Source organism: Diplotaxodon limnothrissa, linkage group LG12, assembly GCF_057381915.1.
Source record: "Diplotaxodon limnothrissa isolate DT_005_m linkage group LG12, D_limnothrissa_male_GT1.1, whole genome shotgun sequence".
NCBI classification, from domain to species: Eukaryota; Metazoa; Chordata; class Actinopteri; order Cichliformes; family Cichlidae; genus Diplotaxodon; species Diplotaxodon limnothrissa.
In genome coordinates this window covers 6679827-6698675 of record NC_140607.1, presented here as the reverse complement: position 1 = coordinate 6698675, position 18849 = coordinate 6679827, and the positions used below count along the sequence as shown (strand labels likewise).

At 39.9% G+C, this 18849-nt stretch overlaps 1 protein-coding gene across 1 annotated transcript; it reads right to left on the bottom strand.

Annotated features, from left to right (window-relative positions):
- Positions 1-4097: 4097 nt before the first annotated feature.
- Positions 4098-13022, bottom strand: figla (folliculogenesis specific bHLH transcription factor). The gene is made up of 5 exons (XM_085367853.1): positions 12822-13022; positions 8100-8246; positions 7897-7986; positions 5198-5350; positions 4098-4115 (listed from the first exon to the last, which is right to left on the bottom strand). Exons 1-5 carry the CDS (start codon positions 13005-13007, stop codon positions 4098-4100), a joined length of 594 nt encoding a protein of 197 aa, XP_085223979.1. The 5' UTR covers positions 13008-13022.
- Between the last annotated feature and the right edge of the window lie 5827 nt (positions 13023-18849).

Below are 18849 nucleotides of genomic sequence, written 5' to 3'. Positions count from 1 at the left end.
GTGCCTGCAGCTCTGTGGGGGTGGAGATTAGACCAGCAGAGGGATGTTATATGTTTTAATGGTCTTTGTAAGAGACTGTTGGATGGGGATCGAACAGTGGACGAGAGGCTGAATGGGGAGGTGTGTGTGGTTTCCTTCCCAGCTCCGTAAACTGCATGAGGGAGCAGGTGGGTGTTATGAGCAGCTGGAGGCAACACATGGCTACTGTAGGTTGGAAGCAGATGTAAATAATAGGTGGTGGGTGGCAGAGGCTGGTACTTCTGCTTGTTTCCTGCTGCTGCCTTGAGTCAGAAAAAAACTGCTGAGGTTCAGATTGGTTACGAGTTGTATCAACACCCTAGATGACTGTAGCTTGAGCTCATGGATCTGATTGTTTTAAGGTGTACAGACTGTATTAACTTCTTATTTGTGTGGACTTTTTACTCTTCTCAAGGATCTACATCACACGGGGGGAATAGATTAATCAAACGTTGGAGTACCTCTAGGTTCAACTTTGGGCTCTCTGTTGTTCCGTTTGTACATTAATGACTTACCCGAAATGTATACACCTACTCAAACCCGCCCAAGGAAAGTGTGATGATATGGCTGCTGAAGAACTCCCAGCTACAACAATTACATCAAATGACAAAATCTAATACAAACTAGACACACACACACACACCAACTTTCTGTACACTGAGCTACACAAAAATAGTCAATTGGTAATCCCTAGTTTCCAATTAGTTGCTAGGTTGTGCCGACAAAACTGCTGATGTTGCGTTGCAGACTGCAGATGAGGGTTCAAGTGATGTTCTTCATGTAGACCTGAAAAGCAGAACAGTATCAGTTTCTCTAAATATTTCTAAAGATCTTTTGCAGCAATCATTGGGGGGGGGGGGGGGGGGTTGCCTTTCCACACAGGCTTTCAAACCTTTAAAGCCTCTTTACTCTTGAACTGCAGGGACCTGGTCAGAATTCATCAGGTCTTTTGAACCTTAATTGTCCTTATAAGTGAACTGAAGTGTATGAAGCTTTAAAATTTTCTACTGCTGAGTTTATAAAATATAAATATCCGAACAAAGGGTTTTTTTTTTTTTTATATTTAAAGCTGAATCAAAACAAAAGGAAACAAAGAACTACAGTCTTTAATTTTTCATGCATTTTCACATTTCCACTTGTATTTAATAACATTAACAAGTGACAGCAGTGTGACAAATTCATTCTGTTAATCAGCACAAGTCTTTCCCCCCCAAAGAAAACCTTCTTGAACACTAACACGAGTTTAACATTTACATGACTCTTACAACAAGTGTTGTATATAACAGGCTTCTAATAGGCCTACACAGAAAACAATTTCATAAGTGAAATTACAAAAACAAAATTCCTTTTACATTTTAAGGCTGCCAAGGATACAATCTGTAAAATGAGAATCAAAACATTTACTTCAACAACAACCAAAAAAAAACAAACAAAAAAAACAAAAAAAAAAACCACACCCCAAAAGGTTAAAACACCACAAATGAAAGTCTGCTTTCTTCAAAACAATCCTTTTCTTCAAAGCAACAGGACCCTAAAAAGAAAAATCACAACACTCAACAACTTGGTTTCCTTAAAGTGTTCATACCATTTATCAATCACTAGAAACATGTTTGCCTATTCAGGCTGCAACAATTTAATTCAATAATAACCAATTCAACACAAATTCTTTGGGGCTTCATTTCATGCACGGCTCTGTGCACGTTTTTGTTTTCAACGCTGTAAACGAGCAATTCACCCACATTTTTTTTTCAACATATTTAGGAGCAGAGTGTGAATACCAAGCCTCACCACATTAAGCTCACACAGCCCCCAGTTTTTAACATAACCAGCCCTTCGAGTACCCCGAAGAGGAGAGAGAGAGAGAGAAAAAAAAAAAGTTTCCGCAACTCAGAAAGTCTCTGGTCAACAACAGACACATTATGCCCATATCATGGTCTACACCAGAGATAGTCAAGGGCAGAACCTCTCAGACGCCCATGCCCAAGGTAAGATGTTCTCAAAAGTGCACCTTATGAATTCTGGTTGTGCTTACTGACTGCAAACCGGTTTTATGTGGGACACTGTGCTCAAAAATCTGTCAAAATGTTTTAGTATGACTTTGCTAAGTTACAAAGCCGCACCGCTTTGTAGATTGTCAGAGCATTACAGCCACAGTAGTCAGGAGCCTCAGAATAATGCATAGCATGCTTCAACATAATATTACCATAATGTGTGTAAACTCAGTCACGCAGTAGAACATGGGAATAGAGCAGCTGCGAGACATTAATGAATCAATGGCACAGAAGTGGAGGAAGCAAGACGAATGAGTTGACTAAAGTTTGACTTATCTGACTGTTTTGTTTTGCTTAATGTGCCTTATGGTCCCAAAAAATAAAATAAAAAAAATACGGTAACTTATCTGTCTTGTAGAAATGTGCTCCAAATAAGGAACTTGTTGACGAGATTGTTAATCATTTACAAATCAATATTGTCTGTATGGAGTGAACATGTAAAGCTGTGGTGTTAAGCCGGGGGGGGGGGGGGGGGGGGGAGTTAAACTAGAGTCCTGTCTGTACGCTTCACATTTCACCCTGCTTCTATCAGCATTCACGTCATCAGTGACTGCTTCACTGGCATCCACACATGAGCCATGTAAAAACATTACCTACACGTTTTATAGACTTTATGCTGACACGTTTCTCTCAAATTGTTACAAGTTAACTTTCGTTTCATGTGTACAACGATCAGGCTCTTTCAGTTGTATCCTAGCAAAGTCAAACCTGTGCTTCCTGTTCTTGAGTGAAACCAGGATCGTTTGTGAACATAGAGACTTTACATTCACAAACATGTCTCTTGACTGTAGATTGACAATGATCTGTCTACCTGTTCGAGTGCGTTCATGATTTTGAAAATTTGGTTCTCTTGACCATTGAAATAATTATGTCACTATCCTTCCTATGAACTTCAGGAGTCCAATTACTTTTAATCCCCTGAAAATGGAGGAGTATGTATAAAAATCCTGGCAGCAGCCAGTGGTGAACATCAGCCTCTACACCTTGTTCTCAAGTTGACATCTGACCTTCAGGTCGAGGTCACTCGAGTTATAGTCAACTTTGGACATGTAAAGAGTACGAAGCCCAAACACTTAACTGTTTTAGTTCATTTAATCTTAAAATTCCCTTTAAATGTATGTGTTTAATCAGCATTGTTTATCATTTATGTTATATGAAGGATAAGACACTACAAGCACATACTACATGCTTTACATCTTCATGTTTTAACAACGAAATAAAGTTCTCTAGTAGACTAAAGTGATTAATTCAACATTATCCATCTATTCTTAAACAGTTCTAATACATCCTTTTTGGAGTTCTATTCACAGCAGTGATGTGAGAATAACTCCTGTGTGGCGCTGCGTCACACCACTTGTAGAAGCACGAGTGTTCAAAGGAAGCTGTTGCGTTGGCTAGAATGTCCGCTTAAAACTACGAGCCATTTAAATAAAAGTTTCTGTAGGAAGCCTTAATTCACATTCAGGAATCTAAAAATCAGCAATGCAAACGGCAGCTAATCTGGTATTTTTAGTACCCTGGTCAGAGGTGAAACAGAAACTACAGATTAGACAGTGGAACGCTCCACCAGAGGGCAGTGCAACAACACTTTTAAAAAGACTCAACTATAGGCTACTTTATGTGATGCACATCCAGTGCTTTGAGAGAAGAAAAAAAGAAATTAAGGGCAATTACATCATTACACACAAAGATTCTATGAAATCAGGCCCAATTAGAATATAGTAGTACTCACACCCTTAATCATTCTGAGATGCTCATTCAGACCACATGAGGGCAACATTTGTACACATTGAGTAATTTTGTACTTCACATATATTTTTAGAATAGTAAAGCAAGAATGATATTTAATCATTCAGGGCCTTTACCAACTTGATTTGATCTGCAGTCAATTACATTCTTGATCATTAAATTCTGATCCCACCAACATTTCATCACTTGCATTTCTGTAAACTGATTTAATATTAGTGTTCAAAACGCAAACCTGGCAGGTGTCCAATATCAGGCCACATCAGCTGCTGTAAACACTGCTTAGCAAGGTTGAGACATCTGTTGGAAGACAAAAAAAAGTTAATGTTCAAGTCCTTACAATGTTAAGCATTTCCTCTGCTGGATAAAAGTCAATTTTTCACTCTTACAGTCCAGGAGGATTACATGTTCATAATTTGATGCACAAACACTGAAAACTGAAGTCTGCTTGTCACAATAGTTCTGTGTACAGCATAATGACATAAGTGCGGGGATAAAACCCTCGCTCTGGCGTTATCTAAACCTCTTCACCTAAATTATCCAATCAGATGCTCAGGCACTTGTCAGGACTGCTTGAACCTTTCAGATGTTGGCACTACTCAGAAGACAATCAAATGCTGTGCGCCGATTGTCAGCTGTAATTGAAGAATGTTTCTGCCAGATCATTCGTGGAATTAAACATGTGATTGCCTATTGTTTGCAGGGTTTGTCTTCCAAGAACTGCATAAACATTGCCCATCTTCCTTCTGAAAGGTTACTCCAGCTGTCACTGATATATCAGGGTCAATTCTGTATGCAACTTGATTAATGAAAAAAAAATTACAATAAACCCCTGATTTACTTTGTGTACTTGGTTTCCCCCCCCCCACACACCACTTGTGCATTCTGGCTTAGTTGTTAAATTATGCCAGTGTAATGTGTTGAGCTTTTATTTGGCCAATTTTAGAGATGTGCCGTTTTTAGATTTTTTTTTTTTTTTTTTTTTTAAATTAGGTCACACACACACACACACCACGATTTCATGTCACTTATCTACTAGTCTTTATTTTAACCCCACTACTGTGTGTCCCAAGGGAGGACGGAGTACAGGCTATGGGGTCAAAAGTGACCAGAGTCACCATGTCAACAAGCACACTGCTGCATTTTAGCATGAGCAGAGTTCTTGGTTTTGCCTCGTGGGACTCAACTGAAAATTCTAATCTTAGCTATAGACCTGCAGATGTGTGCACTGTTGCACTTAAAAACAAACAAACAAACAAAAAAAAAAAAACATAAGTAGTAAGCCTCAAATCAGATGAGTAATCCAGACTGAGGTTCCCTCTCTTTTTGACTGACAGGCTGAACACCGACCCCTGAAAACATGAAGTACATTGATGAGTTACCGCAGGCTGATCAGGAGCTACTTGGATGATGAACTGGTATGTTGGCATCACACAGTGCTGCAACATCAGTCTGGTCATCTCTCCATCGTCTGTCACCGGTTCAGGGGGTAAAATGAATCCATCATCAATTTGTTCCTCTGACATGCTCAGCAACTGGCAGGGAGAAAGAGCACAGTTAGATAAAACATTCATTTCTGGGAACAGTGACTGGTCAACTGTAGTAAAGCAAGACCAACTAAACCAGAACAACAATCAAATGAGATGGTAAAAAGTGTGACTGTTCATTTAGCACTTTCCTGGAAAAGCTGCACTTCATGTTGGATACGATAGCTCACCCTAACACACTGGAAAAGTCTCCACTAACAGATATAATTTCATTTAATATGCTAATATTTTGTAATAAATATTTATATACTTTTGACAGTGAGCTGATGTAGTTTTATGTTTTGCTCAGGAACGAATGGTTTATTGCTGCTTGCGGCTTTATGAAAAAAAAATGTATTAACCCTCCGGGTTTGTTCAAAATCACTAACCTTCCAGCCAACAGATAAGGTCTGTAATTTTTATTATTTTCATGGGTTTTTTTTTTTTTTTTAAACCCTTCTTTCTGCATAAAGCTTTTAACTAACTTCAGTTCTTTTCATAAATATAAGATGGTTATTACTTTTTACATTTTTAACCCTTTAAACACCAGTTTGTCCACTGCACTAGCTGGAAGACAACCTCAAAGCAAAAACATAAAAACTCCCTCTCAGCTTGCTCGTGGCCAAAAACGGGCACCCCTTGTTTAAGTCTACAAAAGGCTATAAAATTGGTGGCCATTTAGAAGTCAGCCATCTTGGATACAACTCCCCCCCCCCCCATAGGAAGAGGGCCATGTGACACAAACTTATTGGTAATGTCACAAGAAAAACAATGGTGTGCTTGGTTTCAACGGCCAACTTCTAAATGGCCACTACCCGTCTTGAGGAGTTTGCCCCCCCTTCACAAATACTAATGTGCCACAAACAGGACTTTAATATCACCAACCATTCCCATTTTATTACAGTGTATCCATATAAATGGCCCACCCTGTACACCTGGTGCAAGGGGCTGCTGTTCCAATCCTGGAGGTGCGCCTTTTGCACCTTCTTCTCATTTCATTGGTGGGGTGTGGGTCACACCTGTTCAGACTACTGTATCTTGGGATCAATGGCAGAAGTGGCTGAGAATCAGGGACAAGGGTGTCTTGCAGCTGTTGAGGTCACCAGCATGTGCCCCAGCTCTCCCAGGATCGCTCTTCATTTGTAGAGCACTCCCCCACTTCAGTGAAGTTGTTTCCGGCAGGACAAAGGCATCATATCCCAAGACATCCAGGAGATCGGAGAAAAGAGCCAGCAGCTAGTTTTCCTTCAACAACTTGAGGTGCCAACATCCTCTCCAAGTTATCTAAGCTGTATTTGTGTCTATTGTAGTCCAGGATTGCTTCTTGTTTCTAGGCATCCTCTATTCCCCATCACTGACTGCTGGTTCCTTGTGTGTTGCTGTCAAAAGAAGCACATTCCTCCGTTGCTTTGGCATGTGGTAGTTTTGGTGAAGCCAAAGACAGACAACAAAATCTTCCTCTGTTGCATCTGGAGGAGCTGGGGAGGAAGCTCTGGGTTGTTTCCCCTGTGCCAGTTTTCATCTGAGGAGTTCCTCAGTGCCAAGGTGCCCGAAGGAAAGACGTTGTCCTCAGAGCTCCTCCGTCAGTTGGAGTCTGAATCAGAATACTTTATTGATCCCTGGGGGAAATTATTGAATGTCTGAACCCCTTTCCCTTTTTTACTTCCTGAGAACTTCCAGTGTTGTCATCCAACATGCTACGTATTGCTTCATTCTGGTTCAGGCTCACATCTCCACTTCATCTATAATCCTCCAATCCTCACACCTTTGCCTCCCGTGCAGGTTTGTAAGGGTGCACAGCAGCTAAAAGATCTCCTTTGTTATAAAAAAAGTCAAAAGTAGATCTCAGGCTGCTAGTGCAGGGAACTGCATACAGGGTGACATCTGGTTTGATACCAGTGGGTACTGGATTGTAGAGCAGTCTCTCTTCAGTAGTGGGACCCACATGGTTTTCCTTTCATGAGGGATCCACTCAGTCACCGGCTCCTCGGTCTCAGAAAATGCTCCTATGTTCTTTTCCATCAGCTGCTCGGCCTCCACCTCCATGCCCCCAAACCCCAATCCTCCCCCAAAGAAGAGGATTCACACACTGGCTAGTACTCATCTTCAGTGGTGATGCAGTCAGCCTCTTTGGAGATTGTCCCCTCATCTTCTGGAGAGGAAGTTTCTTCATCTTGGGCAGATGTCTCTTCTTCAAGGGCAGAGCACTGCTTTCCGTCCTTGCTCTCTGACCAGATCATATAGACAGTGCTTGAAGCAGTGATGACCTTCTTGCCATATGGCCAGAATAAATGATCTGGAAGCTGTTAGGCTTACTTTCAGCAAAGAGTTTCTCAATGCAAAGAATGGGGATAGGTGTTAATGGCTAACGCACTAACCTGAAATCAACCCAACAGACATGCAAATGCAAAACTAAACTGCAGGAACTTAGGCCAAAGCACTAGTATGTATGTGACGCTCCATTTAATGATGTATGCACATTCTGAATGTGAATTAGCACCATTAGTAGGTTGATACAACAGCGTCCCTTTACTGAAGAAACAGACACCACTTACATCATCCACTCGCCAAAAGTCACTACCAAGGCATTCAGTCTGACTGTAGGCGATTGCATTCTTTAAGAAATCAGTCCCACTGCCATCATCCTAAAATAAACGAAAACAAAACACAGATCAACATTTCACAATAAGTGGTAGTGTTGCTCTTGGAAAACAATACACTTGTCATTTCAGAGAGTCCTGCCGAGCGCAGTACTTACACTTTCAGTTTCCTGCAAAACTGCAAGCAGCAGTCGAATGTATTCTGTGGCAGCTTTGAGTGTGTCCACTTTGCTGGGCTTTCGGTCTGGTCGCATCAGTGGCACCATCCTTTTCAAGCGAGAGAACATGGTATTCAAGTTCCTGATCTGCAACGAAGAGAGGCTGAAGTGCTTTAGCAAACACTGAAAACTGTAGGATTTGAAGCAGGAGCGATTGTCACAATTTGATACTCTTGTAGAAATTTAAGCCCTGTGGGAGCAAATCCCGGTTTAAACTAAAGTATTCATACTTATTTGATTGTAAGCAGCACTGAGTTGTATACAGACTTGTCAATTTTGAAATACAAAAAGGTAGTTTTTAATTAAACACAAAGGCAACTTTCAGCACCCCAGCAGGACTACTTATGCAAATATCAGCGCTATTATTATCATCATCATTATTTATTCTAATAATATTGTTCAAACATCCAAAAACAACATCTCTAATATAACAACGAAGGAGAACTGCATTTCCAAGAAAATTAGTCCATTTCAGACCATTTAATGCCAGGATGCATTCATAAAGCGGTCATGCTTAGCACTTAATACACAGCTGCTAAAAAACCCAAGATGCAGGCCTTCGAGCGAACTTCAGCGCCAAACAATGTGCCTTAATGGTGTAGTGCAGCTCTGTGTAAAACATTAGCCGAGGACTCCTTGTAGGGCGGAGTGGCACAGATTAAGGAGGGGGGGGGGAATTACTTTATTGAGAGTCGAAATGTTTACATTAAACTTGCAATTCTGCTTGGACAATAAAGTCGTCAGTCTATTTTGAGAAATTAGCAGCAAATTATTCCCAAAATGAACAATAACATCTATTTTTCCAGCTAGCATCGTTAGCTGTGAGGTTGCTAACAGCTTCCCTCCTTGAGTGAGCCGTTAACCCTTGGAAGGTCCTTAAAAACATCCTTATATACAGAGGCCACACATAATAGAGGACACACTCTTGACCTACTGATCTCCAAAGGCCTGAGCATTTCAAAGGTTACTGTGTCTGATGTGGGCCTGTCTGATCATTACTGTGTTTTCTTTGAAAGTAAAATCTCAGCCCACACAAATATATCAACAACAGTGATCACAAAACGGTGTATAACTGAACACAGTAGTGCAATTTTTAACCAGGTCTTCCCATTAACACCTGACCTGCCCAGAGGGTCAGTCAATGAGCTCGTCAATAGCTTCAATGCTAACATGTTAAATGTAATGGACACTATTGCTCCCATTAAGGTGAAGGTTATCTCTGGAAGGAAAAAGTCTCCATGGAGAAACTCCACACTGGTGAAAAATGAAAAAAGAGAGTGTAGGAAAGCTGAGCGCAGATGGAGAAAAACAAACCTCCAGGTTCATTATGACATTTATAAAGAGAAACTTCACAATTATAATTTACAACTGAGGAATGCAAGGAGGTCCTACTTCTCTGACATCATCACTAAAAACAGTCATAATGCTCGGGTCTTATTTTCCACAGTTGACAGGCTAACAAACCCTCCTGTGTCAGTGGCAGCTGAACTTCATTCGACCATGGCCTGCAATGACTTTGCCAAATTCTTCACTGAAAAAATCCAAAAAATTAGACAAGCAATTGGTACATCAACAGCAGATCCAGGATATGTACTGTGTCCACCAAAAAACTGTTTAAACACCATGAAACAGTTTCAACCTATTAACAGCAAAGACCTGGAGGACATCCTAGGTCAACTGAACTCCTCCTCCTGCTGTTTAGATGTCCTGCCAACAAGTTTTTTTCAAAAAGGTCTCAAAGACTTTAGAGTCAGACCTGTTACAGATCGTCAACTTTTCTTTATTATCAGGTGTGTTTCCAGAACCACTAAAAACTGCTGTAATCAAACCTATACTGAAAAAGGACAATCTTGACAAGACACAAATGAACAACTACAGGCCGATCTCAAACCTCCCGTTTTTAAGTAAGATCATTGAAAAAGCAGTTTCTCAACAGCTCAGTTACTTCTTAAAACAGAATTGCTACGATGCCTTCCAGTCAGGTTTTAGACAGAACCACAGCACTGAAACCGCTCTGACAAAAGTGTTCAATGACATATGTCTGAATACAGACAGTGGAAAAATGTCAGTCCTAGTTTTACTGGATCTCAGTGCAGCATTTGATACAGTTGACCACAACATATTACTCAAACGACTGGAGAACTGGACAGGTCTTTCAGGAACTGTACTAAACTGGTTCAAAACATACGTAGAAAACAGGAAATACTTTGTATCAATAGGTAACTTCACATCTGAGCAGACAAGTATCACATGTGGAGTTCCCCAAGGTTCCATCTTGGGACCCCTTCTGTTTAACATCTACATGCTCCCACTGGCACAGATTATAAACAACAACAAAATAAACTACCACAGCTATGCAGATGACACACAAATATATATCACAATGTCACCAGGAGACCGAGGCCCTGTACAGGCTCTTGGTAAATGCATTGAGGAAATTAATGACTGGTTGTGCCAAAATTTTCTCCAGCTAAACAAAACTGAGGTAATAGTCTTTGGCGCCAAAGAAAAACGATTACAGGTCACCAGAGAACTTCAATCTATACATCTAAAAACCACAAACCAGGCGAGAAATTTGGGTGTAGTGATGGATGCAGACCTAAACTTAGAAAAACACATTAAGACAATAACAAAGTCAGCTTACTATCACCTCAAGAATATATCAAGGATAAAAGATCTGATGTCTCAACAGGACCTGGAAAAACTAGTCCATGCATTCATCTTTAGTAGGCTTGATTACTGTAACAGCATCTTTACAGGTCTACCTAAAAAAATCAGTCAGACAACTACAGCTCATTCAGAACTCTGCTGCTCGAGTCCTCACTAAGACCAAAAAAGTGGACCACATCAGGCCAGCTCTGAGGTCCTTACACTGGCTGCCTGTCCGTCAGAGGATAGACTTTAAAGTTCTGATGCTGGCCTATAAAGCTCTGAATGGTTTAGGACCAAAATACATCAATGACCTCCTGACCCAGTATGAACCTTCCAGATCCCTCAGGTCATCTGGATCCGGTCTTTTATCAGTTCCCAGAGTCAGAACCAGACACGGAGAAGCTGCATTCAGCTTTTATGCTCCTTATATCTGGAACAAACTCCCAGAAAGCCTCAGATCAGCTGAAACACTCAGTTTATTTAAATCCAGGTTGAAGACTCACCTGTTCTCAGCTGCATTTGAATAAAGCACCAAATCCACACTTTTAAGCTTAAATTTCAAAACTTACATTTAACTACTGATTTTATCTACTGTTCTGATTTGATCTGTTTTGATTTTATATACTGTTTTGTTTGTTTGTTTGTTTGTTAATTAGTTTATTTGCTTGTTTTAATCAATTTTAAATCATGCTTTTTATTTGTTCTTGTTTCTAATATCTCTGTAAAGCACTTTGAATCACCTTGTTGTTGAATTGTGCTATACAAATAAACTTGCCTTGCCTTATTTGGTCCTAGAGCCAAAAATCGACCACACCATAAAAAGTGCTATAATATTATATTTTTTCCCCACTTTAAATTACTTTTAAAACTACTTCTCCCTGAAATATTCATATAAAGTTTTCTCTCTCACACACACACACACACACACACACTTAAAAATATCATTTTTTGTTGTAACTCCCAAACTCAATGGTAATGTAACAATACTTTTTCAAACGACAACGTCAGCACTTTTCGTACTCAGGACAGCGAAAGTGTTTCTGTGCGCACTTTGGCACACGGCGAGTCAGACCTGTACGCTGGAGCGTCCGGAGCCTAGTCATTGTCCGCCAGTTTGTCGAAATCCTCCAATGGCTGTTCCAATCGATCTCCTCTTCGCTCACAATTTGCAGATAATTGGTGTCGCTACGTGATCCATTAACAGTGTGAGCTGAAAGCATCTCCGTTTTCTGCTCAATGCGCGTCTATTTAGAAATGCGGTATCTTAGCTTTCCATCAATGACTACTTCCAGGTCATTCAACCGCAGCTGTATTTAAAAAAATGATTTTTAAGGGGAAAATAAAATCCAATTTGCTTTTAGTTCTTGCTTTTATATTCAATTTGTTTGCATTGGAGTGTGCCTGTCTGGCCATCAAAATACTTTTGAAAAAAAGTGTGTCTTTTTTTATTATTTTATTTATTTATTTTATTTTTTTGACATAAAGACCTTTTTTTTTTAAATATAAAGGTCATTGATAGTGACACACAACACCACTCCCCCCTTTTTAAAGCAGAAAGACATGCTCAAAATCTGAATCTTTGGCTTGAGTTCGTTCAATGCTGAAATATGAAGGGCGCCACCTGGTGGACAACTAAAAAAATTAAATTTTAAGGCCCGGACTCTAAAGTGCCCCCCTCACTTTGACGATGGCACTACATTTAGTTATGAAAAATGAAATGAAAAATAGCGTTTATAATGGTTTTCAATGGGCCGTTTTTTGGCTCTAGGACCAAAGGTGGATGCATATTTGTAGCTTATTTTAAGCTAATTTAATGAACTCAGACCGCAATTCTAAAAATGTTTTTTAAAAAAAAATGTTTGGCAAATTTGGCTATATTCTATTCAACACAGTGAAAATGGCTTGAAATTAAAAAACACAGTGGATGAAAAATGGCTCCAGGACCCTCTTTCTAAGGGTTTGCTACCAGTCCTTCATTTGTGGTTATGAGTTACTTTTTAAAACACTCACTCTCATTCGTTCCTTGGCGTTGACCAACTCTCGTTTTTTCACAGTTTGGCTGAAGTCCTCGGCCACGAAGTATAAATTGTCCCGTCCTCGTTTGAACTTCTCGATGTTGCAGTAGACAGGGAGCGCGGACTCGCCCGTCAGCCGCTTCAAAATGTCACTCATGGATTCCTCCTCCGGTACCTTCATTTTAACGAGTACCGTTTGATAAAAATAAGCTACCACCTGGTCGATTTAATTCTTTATCGTGGCGCCATGTAAAAGAGAACAGCGAGAGGCCTCTGGCTGGCGGAGGATCACACCTGCGTCAGGAGGGTTTTAATTAGAGTCAGGTGTTGTGCCAAAAAGGACTTCCGGTATTTTCCACACTGAAAAAAAAAGAAATTTTGAGCAGGAAAGAACATTCCTGTTACATAGAAGCCGCTATCAGTTTGGGGTAAATGGACTTTTATATATCCTTTATTTACCAGGGGAAAGTCTCACTGACATTAAAAGTTTATTATTTAAGAGTGACCAAGTGGGCAGCAGAAATTACAATGAATTTAACATAATAGTGCTATCAAGATATTCATAGGCTGGTTGAATATACTTTAGGTACAATAACACAGAGTCATAAAGATACTTGCAAACTTGGTAATTTCTTCATATGTAGTTTTTCATAAATCCAGTTGACTTCAGTCCTTTTTCCAACATAAGCAAAACATCACACAGAAAAAAAAAAGATATTTGCCAAACATATCCATGATGATCAAGTCATTTTAAGCCAGAGAGAACATCCCTGTCTGAGAAATAAGTGCCTCCTTCACACTTCCATAGCTTTATTTTGGTGTCTGATCACTACCATGACCCATTACTGATGGCATTATTCACACAACAGGTTGCTTGTTAATATGTCAACAAGCGATCTGTTGTTATCTCTTTAGCATAATCTGGAAACCTCCCTCAAATATAAAAAATTTCACTGCTGAAATCCACACAATGACTTTTTAAACAGTAGTCTGGAGAATTAATAGAGGCCTGCTTTTCTCACACCAGGGAGACGTTTAAAATAAAAACATATTCAATTAAAGCTCCATTCTGACAATGTGTCACATCAAAACATATCTTTTCAGATTTTACAAATTGCTTTCATGTTCACACCTCGGCATCTTTATTGTCTTTAGGGCAAGTCAGACAACTTTACACTGCCTCAAGCAAACCCTCAGCTTAATGTCAGATGTCTCCTGTCTGCTTTAACTCCTCCACCTCCACAGCTGCTTTTCTGGGAAGATTTTTCTGCCGGTTCCCATTGTTCATGTAAATCAAAAGTTTCGGATGCTCTTTCACCTCCAACAGTCAAATCCCAGTTAAGCTTTTCTCAAAGCTTCTACTTTCTTCACATAAAGAGGAACTTTCACAAGTATAGCCACAGAATTCTTCTCAGCTGTTTAAACTCTTTTTTTTGGCAAATCTTTAATAAATGACAGAAAATCATACTGAGATCCCTGTTTCACACCATGAAAACAGTCCTGTGAGATATTCAGGATGGTGCTGGCTATCCCAGCTGCCAGTGATGTACACTGGATAGGTTACATGTCTATCACACAGTATTGTCATGGTCCTGGGTCGTGCGACCCAGTGTTTTGTGTTTAGTCTATTTTGATGTTTATTGTTTGTTTAGGTTCATTAAGTTATTCTAGCTCGTTTGTAATTATATTACCCTTGTGTTAAGTCTCCCTTGCCCTTCATGTCTGTGTGTCTTATGTTGCCAAGTTCATGTTGTCATTTCTGTCATCTTCCCCTGTACTCAGTCTCCCTGGTTCGTGCATCTACCTGTCATGAGTCATGTCTGCGTGGTTATGTTTAGTTCATGTCATGTCTAATCTCCATGTTTCCTGTTTTACTTTGAAAGTCTGTATTCAATGTCAGTGTATTTAGTTTCACTTCTCCTGTCCTGTCTTTAGGTTCATGTGTGTCAGCTGTGATCCCATGTGTGGCCACTTCCCCTGATCATCCCTCATGTGTGTTTAGTCTCTGTGTTTCATACAGTCTGTGTCGCGTCGTCTGTGTTCCCACGGTCGGTCTTTGCAGTTATCACCATAGTCTCTGAGTCTTCTTAGTTTGTCACAGTACTAGTTTTCCCAGTTTAGTTATAGTCTAGTTTAGTCACGCTATCCCTGTTGTGTTTGTACACTTTGTCTTCAGCCATAATAAAGGCTCGCTTTCTGTTAAGTTCACTCCCGTCTACTCACTTGTGTACGCACCTGGGTCCATCACACACACCACCACACGGCCTGTCTCCGCAGACCGTGACAAGTATAACATAATATACAATATAATAGAAAGCTATTTATCTCTAAATGAATACAACATTTGTACAATTTAAAAACGTTAACTTCCTGTAGGCTTCTCATCAACCACCATGGTCTCCATGCCATTATGGGAAAAGATTGTAAATGTACGCAATTCCCTAGAATGTAGAATGAAAATGGTTATTTTTAAAATGAATTCATTATTATTTTCTAAGATAACTGAAAATGCAACGTTCGGGTGAACACAATCAGCTTTCTGGGAATTCATATTTTTTCTTTCAGTTGATAACTTTGTCATTACAACCAAGCACTGCAATTAACAGTTAACCTTTTTAAGATATGAAAACTCCAAGGAAAATACAGCCTGAGTAAATAACAGGTTTGATAAAAGTCCCTTTAGAGGAATCTAAAGCTTGATTATATTCAAGCTTTAGATTTCTTTTTAAGGCAAACAATTATGTGCTTGTCTTTATGCTAATGTTAGGCTTGGAAACACTCAGAAATTAGCTTGTTAAATAGGAAGGCCTGTGACTCTGGGCTGGTTTAAGCTTTTCAACAAAAGGCTGTGAGGCCTGCCATACTTCAGTGTATTTAACTGCTGCACTCGACAGTGCATAATTACAATAAGCTATTTTCACTATAAGAAAAGACCAGAGTCCTCCAGTCCAACAGCCCATTTCAACAGGGGAAGGGACACTCGCCCCACAAGTCATTCATCACATGTTCAATCCATAACTATGTTTTTCATCAAATTTCTCTGTGAAAGCAGGTAAGTGTAAGCATGAATCCTGATTTGCTGCAGTTTTTTTTGGTCTTCATTCACTCAGAGAAGCACATATCTATGTCCTTTAATCTCCCATCAGAAGAGAAAATAGGCAGATCGTGAGTATAAACTGTACTTAATGTATCTAGTCCTATTTTCTTGCAGAGTGATGTGAGATATCCAATAAAACTGCATCAGGGATTGCTGATTCAGCAGGAGTGAGCACATGACTTGTACTGCTAAGAGAGTCTAAAACAAAGGAAGTAACCGCCTTTTACTTCATGGGCCACCAAGGCATAACATCCCATATGAAAAGAGCACCCCTCTTTGTTTATATTTAATAAGTTTACAGCAAAGGTGTCAAATATAGGGCCTGGGGGCCATAATTGGCCTAGGAAAGGCTCCAATCTGGTCCACTAAATGGCTTTGTAAAATTTAACGTAGGGCATAGATTTTGGACTGTTAACTCTATTTTCATAAGTATAATTGTATATATTCTGTCTCAAGCTCTCAATTTACCGGTTGATCTACGTCTCTACCCTCACCTATGGTCACGAGCTGTGGGTAGTGACGGAAAGAACGAGATTGTGGATATAAGCGGCGGAAATTAGCTTCCTCTGAAGGGTGGCTGGCCTCTCCCTTAGAGATAGGGTGAGAAGTTTGGCTATTTGGGAGGGGGTCAGAGTAGAGCCGCTGCTCCTTCACATCGAAAGGACCCAGTGTCCCACTGGGAGGAGGCCCCAGGGCAGACCCAGGACACGCTGGAGAGATTACATCTCTCGGCTGGCCTGGGAACTCCTTGATGTTCCCCCGGACAAGCTGGAGGAGGTGACTGGGGAGAGGGAGAACTGGGCTTCTCTGCTTGGGCTGCTGCCCCCCAAGTCCCAGCCCCGGATAATCGGAAGAAGATGGATGGATGGATGGATGGATAGTTTCCTTAATGGTTAGAGTGTTTAACAGTAAACAACCATGTCTAATTGTATCAAGAGAATCAACCTGTCTTCAACAAAACCCTTAACGTACAGCCTTTTTTTCCGTTGCTATTCATGTGTAAAGTGTTCTTGGGTTTCTTGAAAGGCCTTATACAAATTTAAGTCATTATTATTTTTATAATACTCCACCTCACCTGACCATAAAAGCAGGTCTAGAAGATCCTGGAGTGAATTAGCACTTCCTGGGTGTAATCCTGTAGATGGCAAATTGCAGTATGAAGGAGAGCTAAGAAACAGATTAAATCAAATGCAAATCTTAAAAATAAAAACTTCAAACATTCGGGGTAAGGAAGGTCTCTGCAAGTCTGCACGAAAAGAATCTGAGTAAGCTGTATGAAAATGGAGGAATGGTGTTTTTTCAGTTATATTTCCTGTGCTTTTCAGTGTTTTGCCAGTCAGAGAAAAACTGACAGCTACCCTTTGAGAAATTGCACTTTTAGGATGATCAATAAATCACAGCAGCAACAATTAAATATACAAAGTAAACCGAAAGCAAGGATTTAACTGTGTCTGTGTGTGCGTGCGTGCGTGTGTGTTTCCAGAACAGTCATTGTTATCCGAGAAAACAAATCCTCTTCAAACTCATTATAATGACATTCAGTGTTGAATTGCTCATATTGGTCCATAACCACACAGAAACATTTGATTAAGTGAAGATTAAGACATGATTAGGAGAAGTTGAACCTCAAAGGGAACATCTGAGTGCTGTAGCTGCACTAACGTACAAAACAAATGTTAGAACAGTCGAATAATTAGCCAATGAAACAAACACAACAACAAGGGATAAAGAGAGGAGACATAAGAGGTTATTAGTATAAAACCCCATTATCTTTGATCCTACCAGAACAACAAACTGGACTGGGTGAACAGAGCGTCTGTACAGGTTTGGGGCAGACGCCACTCAGTAACTTTGTTTTTGCACCACTGTGGAAAGCTGCAGTGTGCATGAATGGAACCAAACTCTTGATTTGGATGGTTTCATGTCTTCTGCCTCTTGTTATTATTAACACGGAAAGTTATGCTGTTTAGACTCCATGGTTCGGGCTCTCAATTTAAATTAAACTGAGAATAAATTATTATTAAATGATTACACAATGCACTCACACATTACCATTTAGATCATTATAATAATAAGCCAAAGTCAGCTCTATCAGTGTGCATTTATAAACACTAAGTGGAGTTGCCATTATGTTAACATTAGAGCAGATGTAAACATTTTTACTCAATATTGAACTCTTGCAAAGCTGATTTGCATTATATCAGCACTGCAGGGAGTCAGTTTTTGATACCCCATCTACTCCCATACTGGACTGGACTTCTACTTGCGTCAAGTGCATGGCTGCTGGAAAGCAACTGCAATTTTATCTACATCGCACACTTCACTATATGTAAACTGATTATGCTTAAAATAGAAGTTAAAAACACAAACACTGTGGAGGCTTTAAAATGCCAGTAAACACAACAACTACACACAGCTCCTGAGTGTAAACCAATGTGCATCAATACATGTCCTCTGCTTTGTATTCATTTATTATATGACATCATTATTAGCTATAAACACTGGGTTCTACATAGCCATGCTATTTTGCCAAGTGAACAAATGCACTTACCAATCAGAGCTTGAGTTTTATAAATGTGCTGCAGATCAGTACTCGGATAGGACATGATATTGGACAGAGTGTCAGAGTCATGAGAATTACACCAGGATGTGGTGGATGACAAAAAAAAAATCTTGTTATCAATGATAAAATGAGCTCCAACAATATTTAAGCAGCTATACTGTTTTAGATGTGACTGAGGATATTTCAAAATTAAAGCCACTCACTGTAAGTGCTCCAGCAACAGTTCAAGTTTCACCACACTTCCTTCTCAAGGTTGGCAAGAGACACTTCTCACAACCTTCCACCCTGTTCTCTGAAAACTGTTAAAACAAAATCAGCTTTTCAAGCATGTTTGCTCATACTGATCTACTAATCCTGATACTG

What these genes read in the sequence shown, in the direction of transcription:
- figla (XM_085367853.1), bottom strand. Translation starts at nt 13,007, where the DNA reads ATGAAGGTACCGGAGGAGGAATCCATGAGTGACATTTTGAAGCGGCTG. An exon ending in ACGCCAAGGAACGAATGAGA is followed by an intron (nt 8,247 to 12,821) that starts GTGAGTGTTTTA and finishes TCTTCGTTGCAG; the next exon opens with ATCAGGAACTTGAATACCAT. An exon ending in TTTTGCAGGAAACTGAAAGT is followed by an intron (nt 7,987 to 8,099) that starts GTAAGTACTGCG and finishes CGTTTATTTTAG; the next exon opens with GATGATGGCAGTGGGACTGA.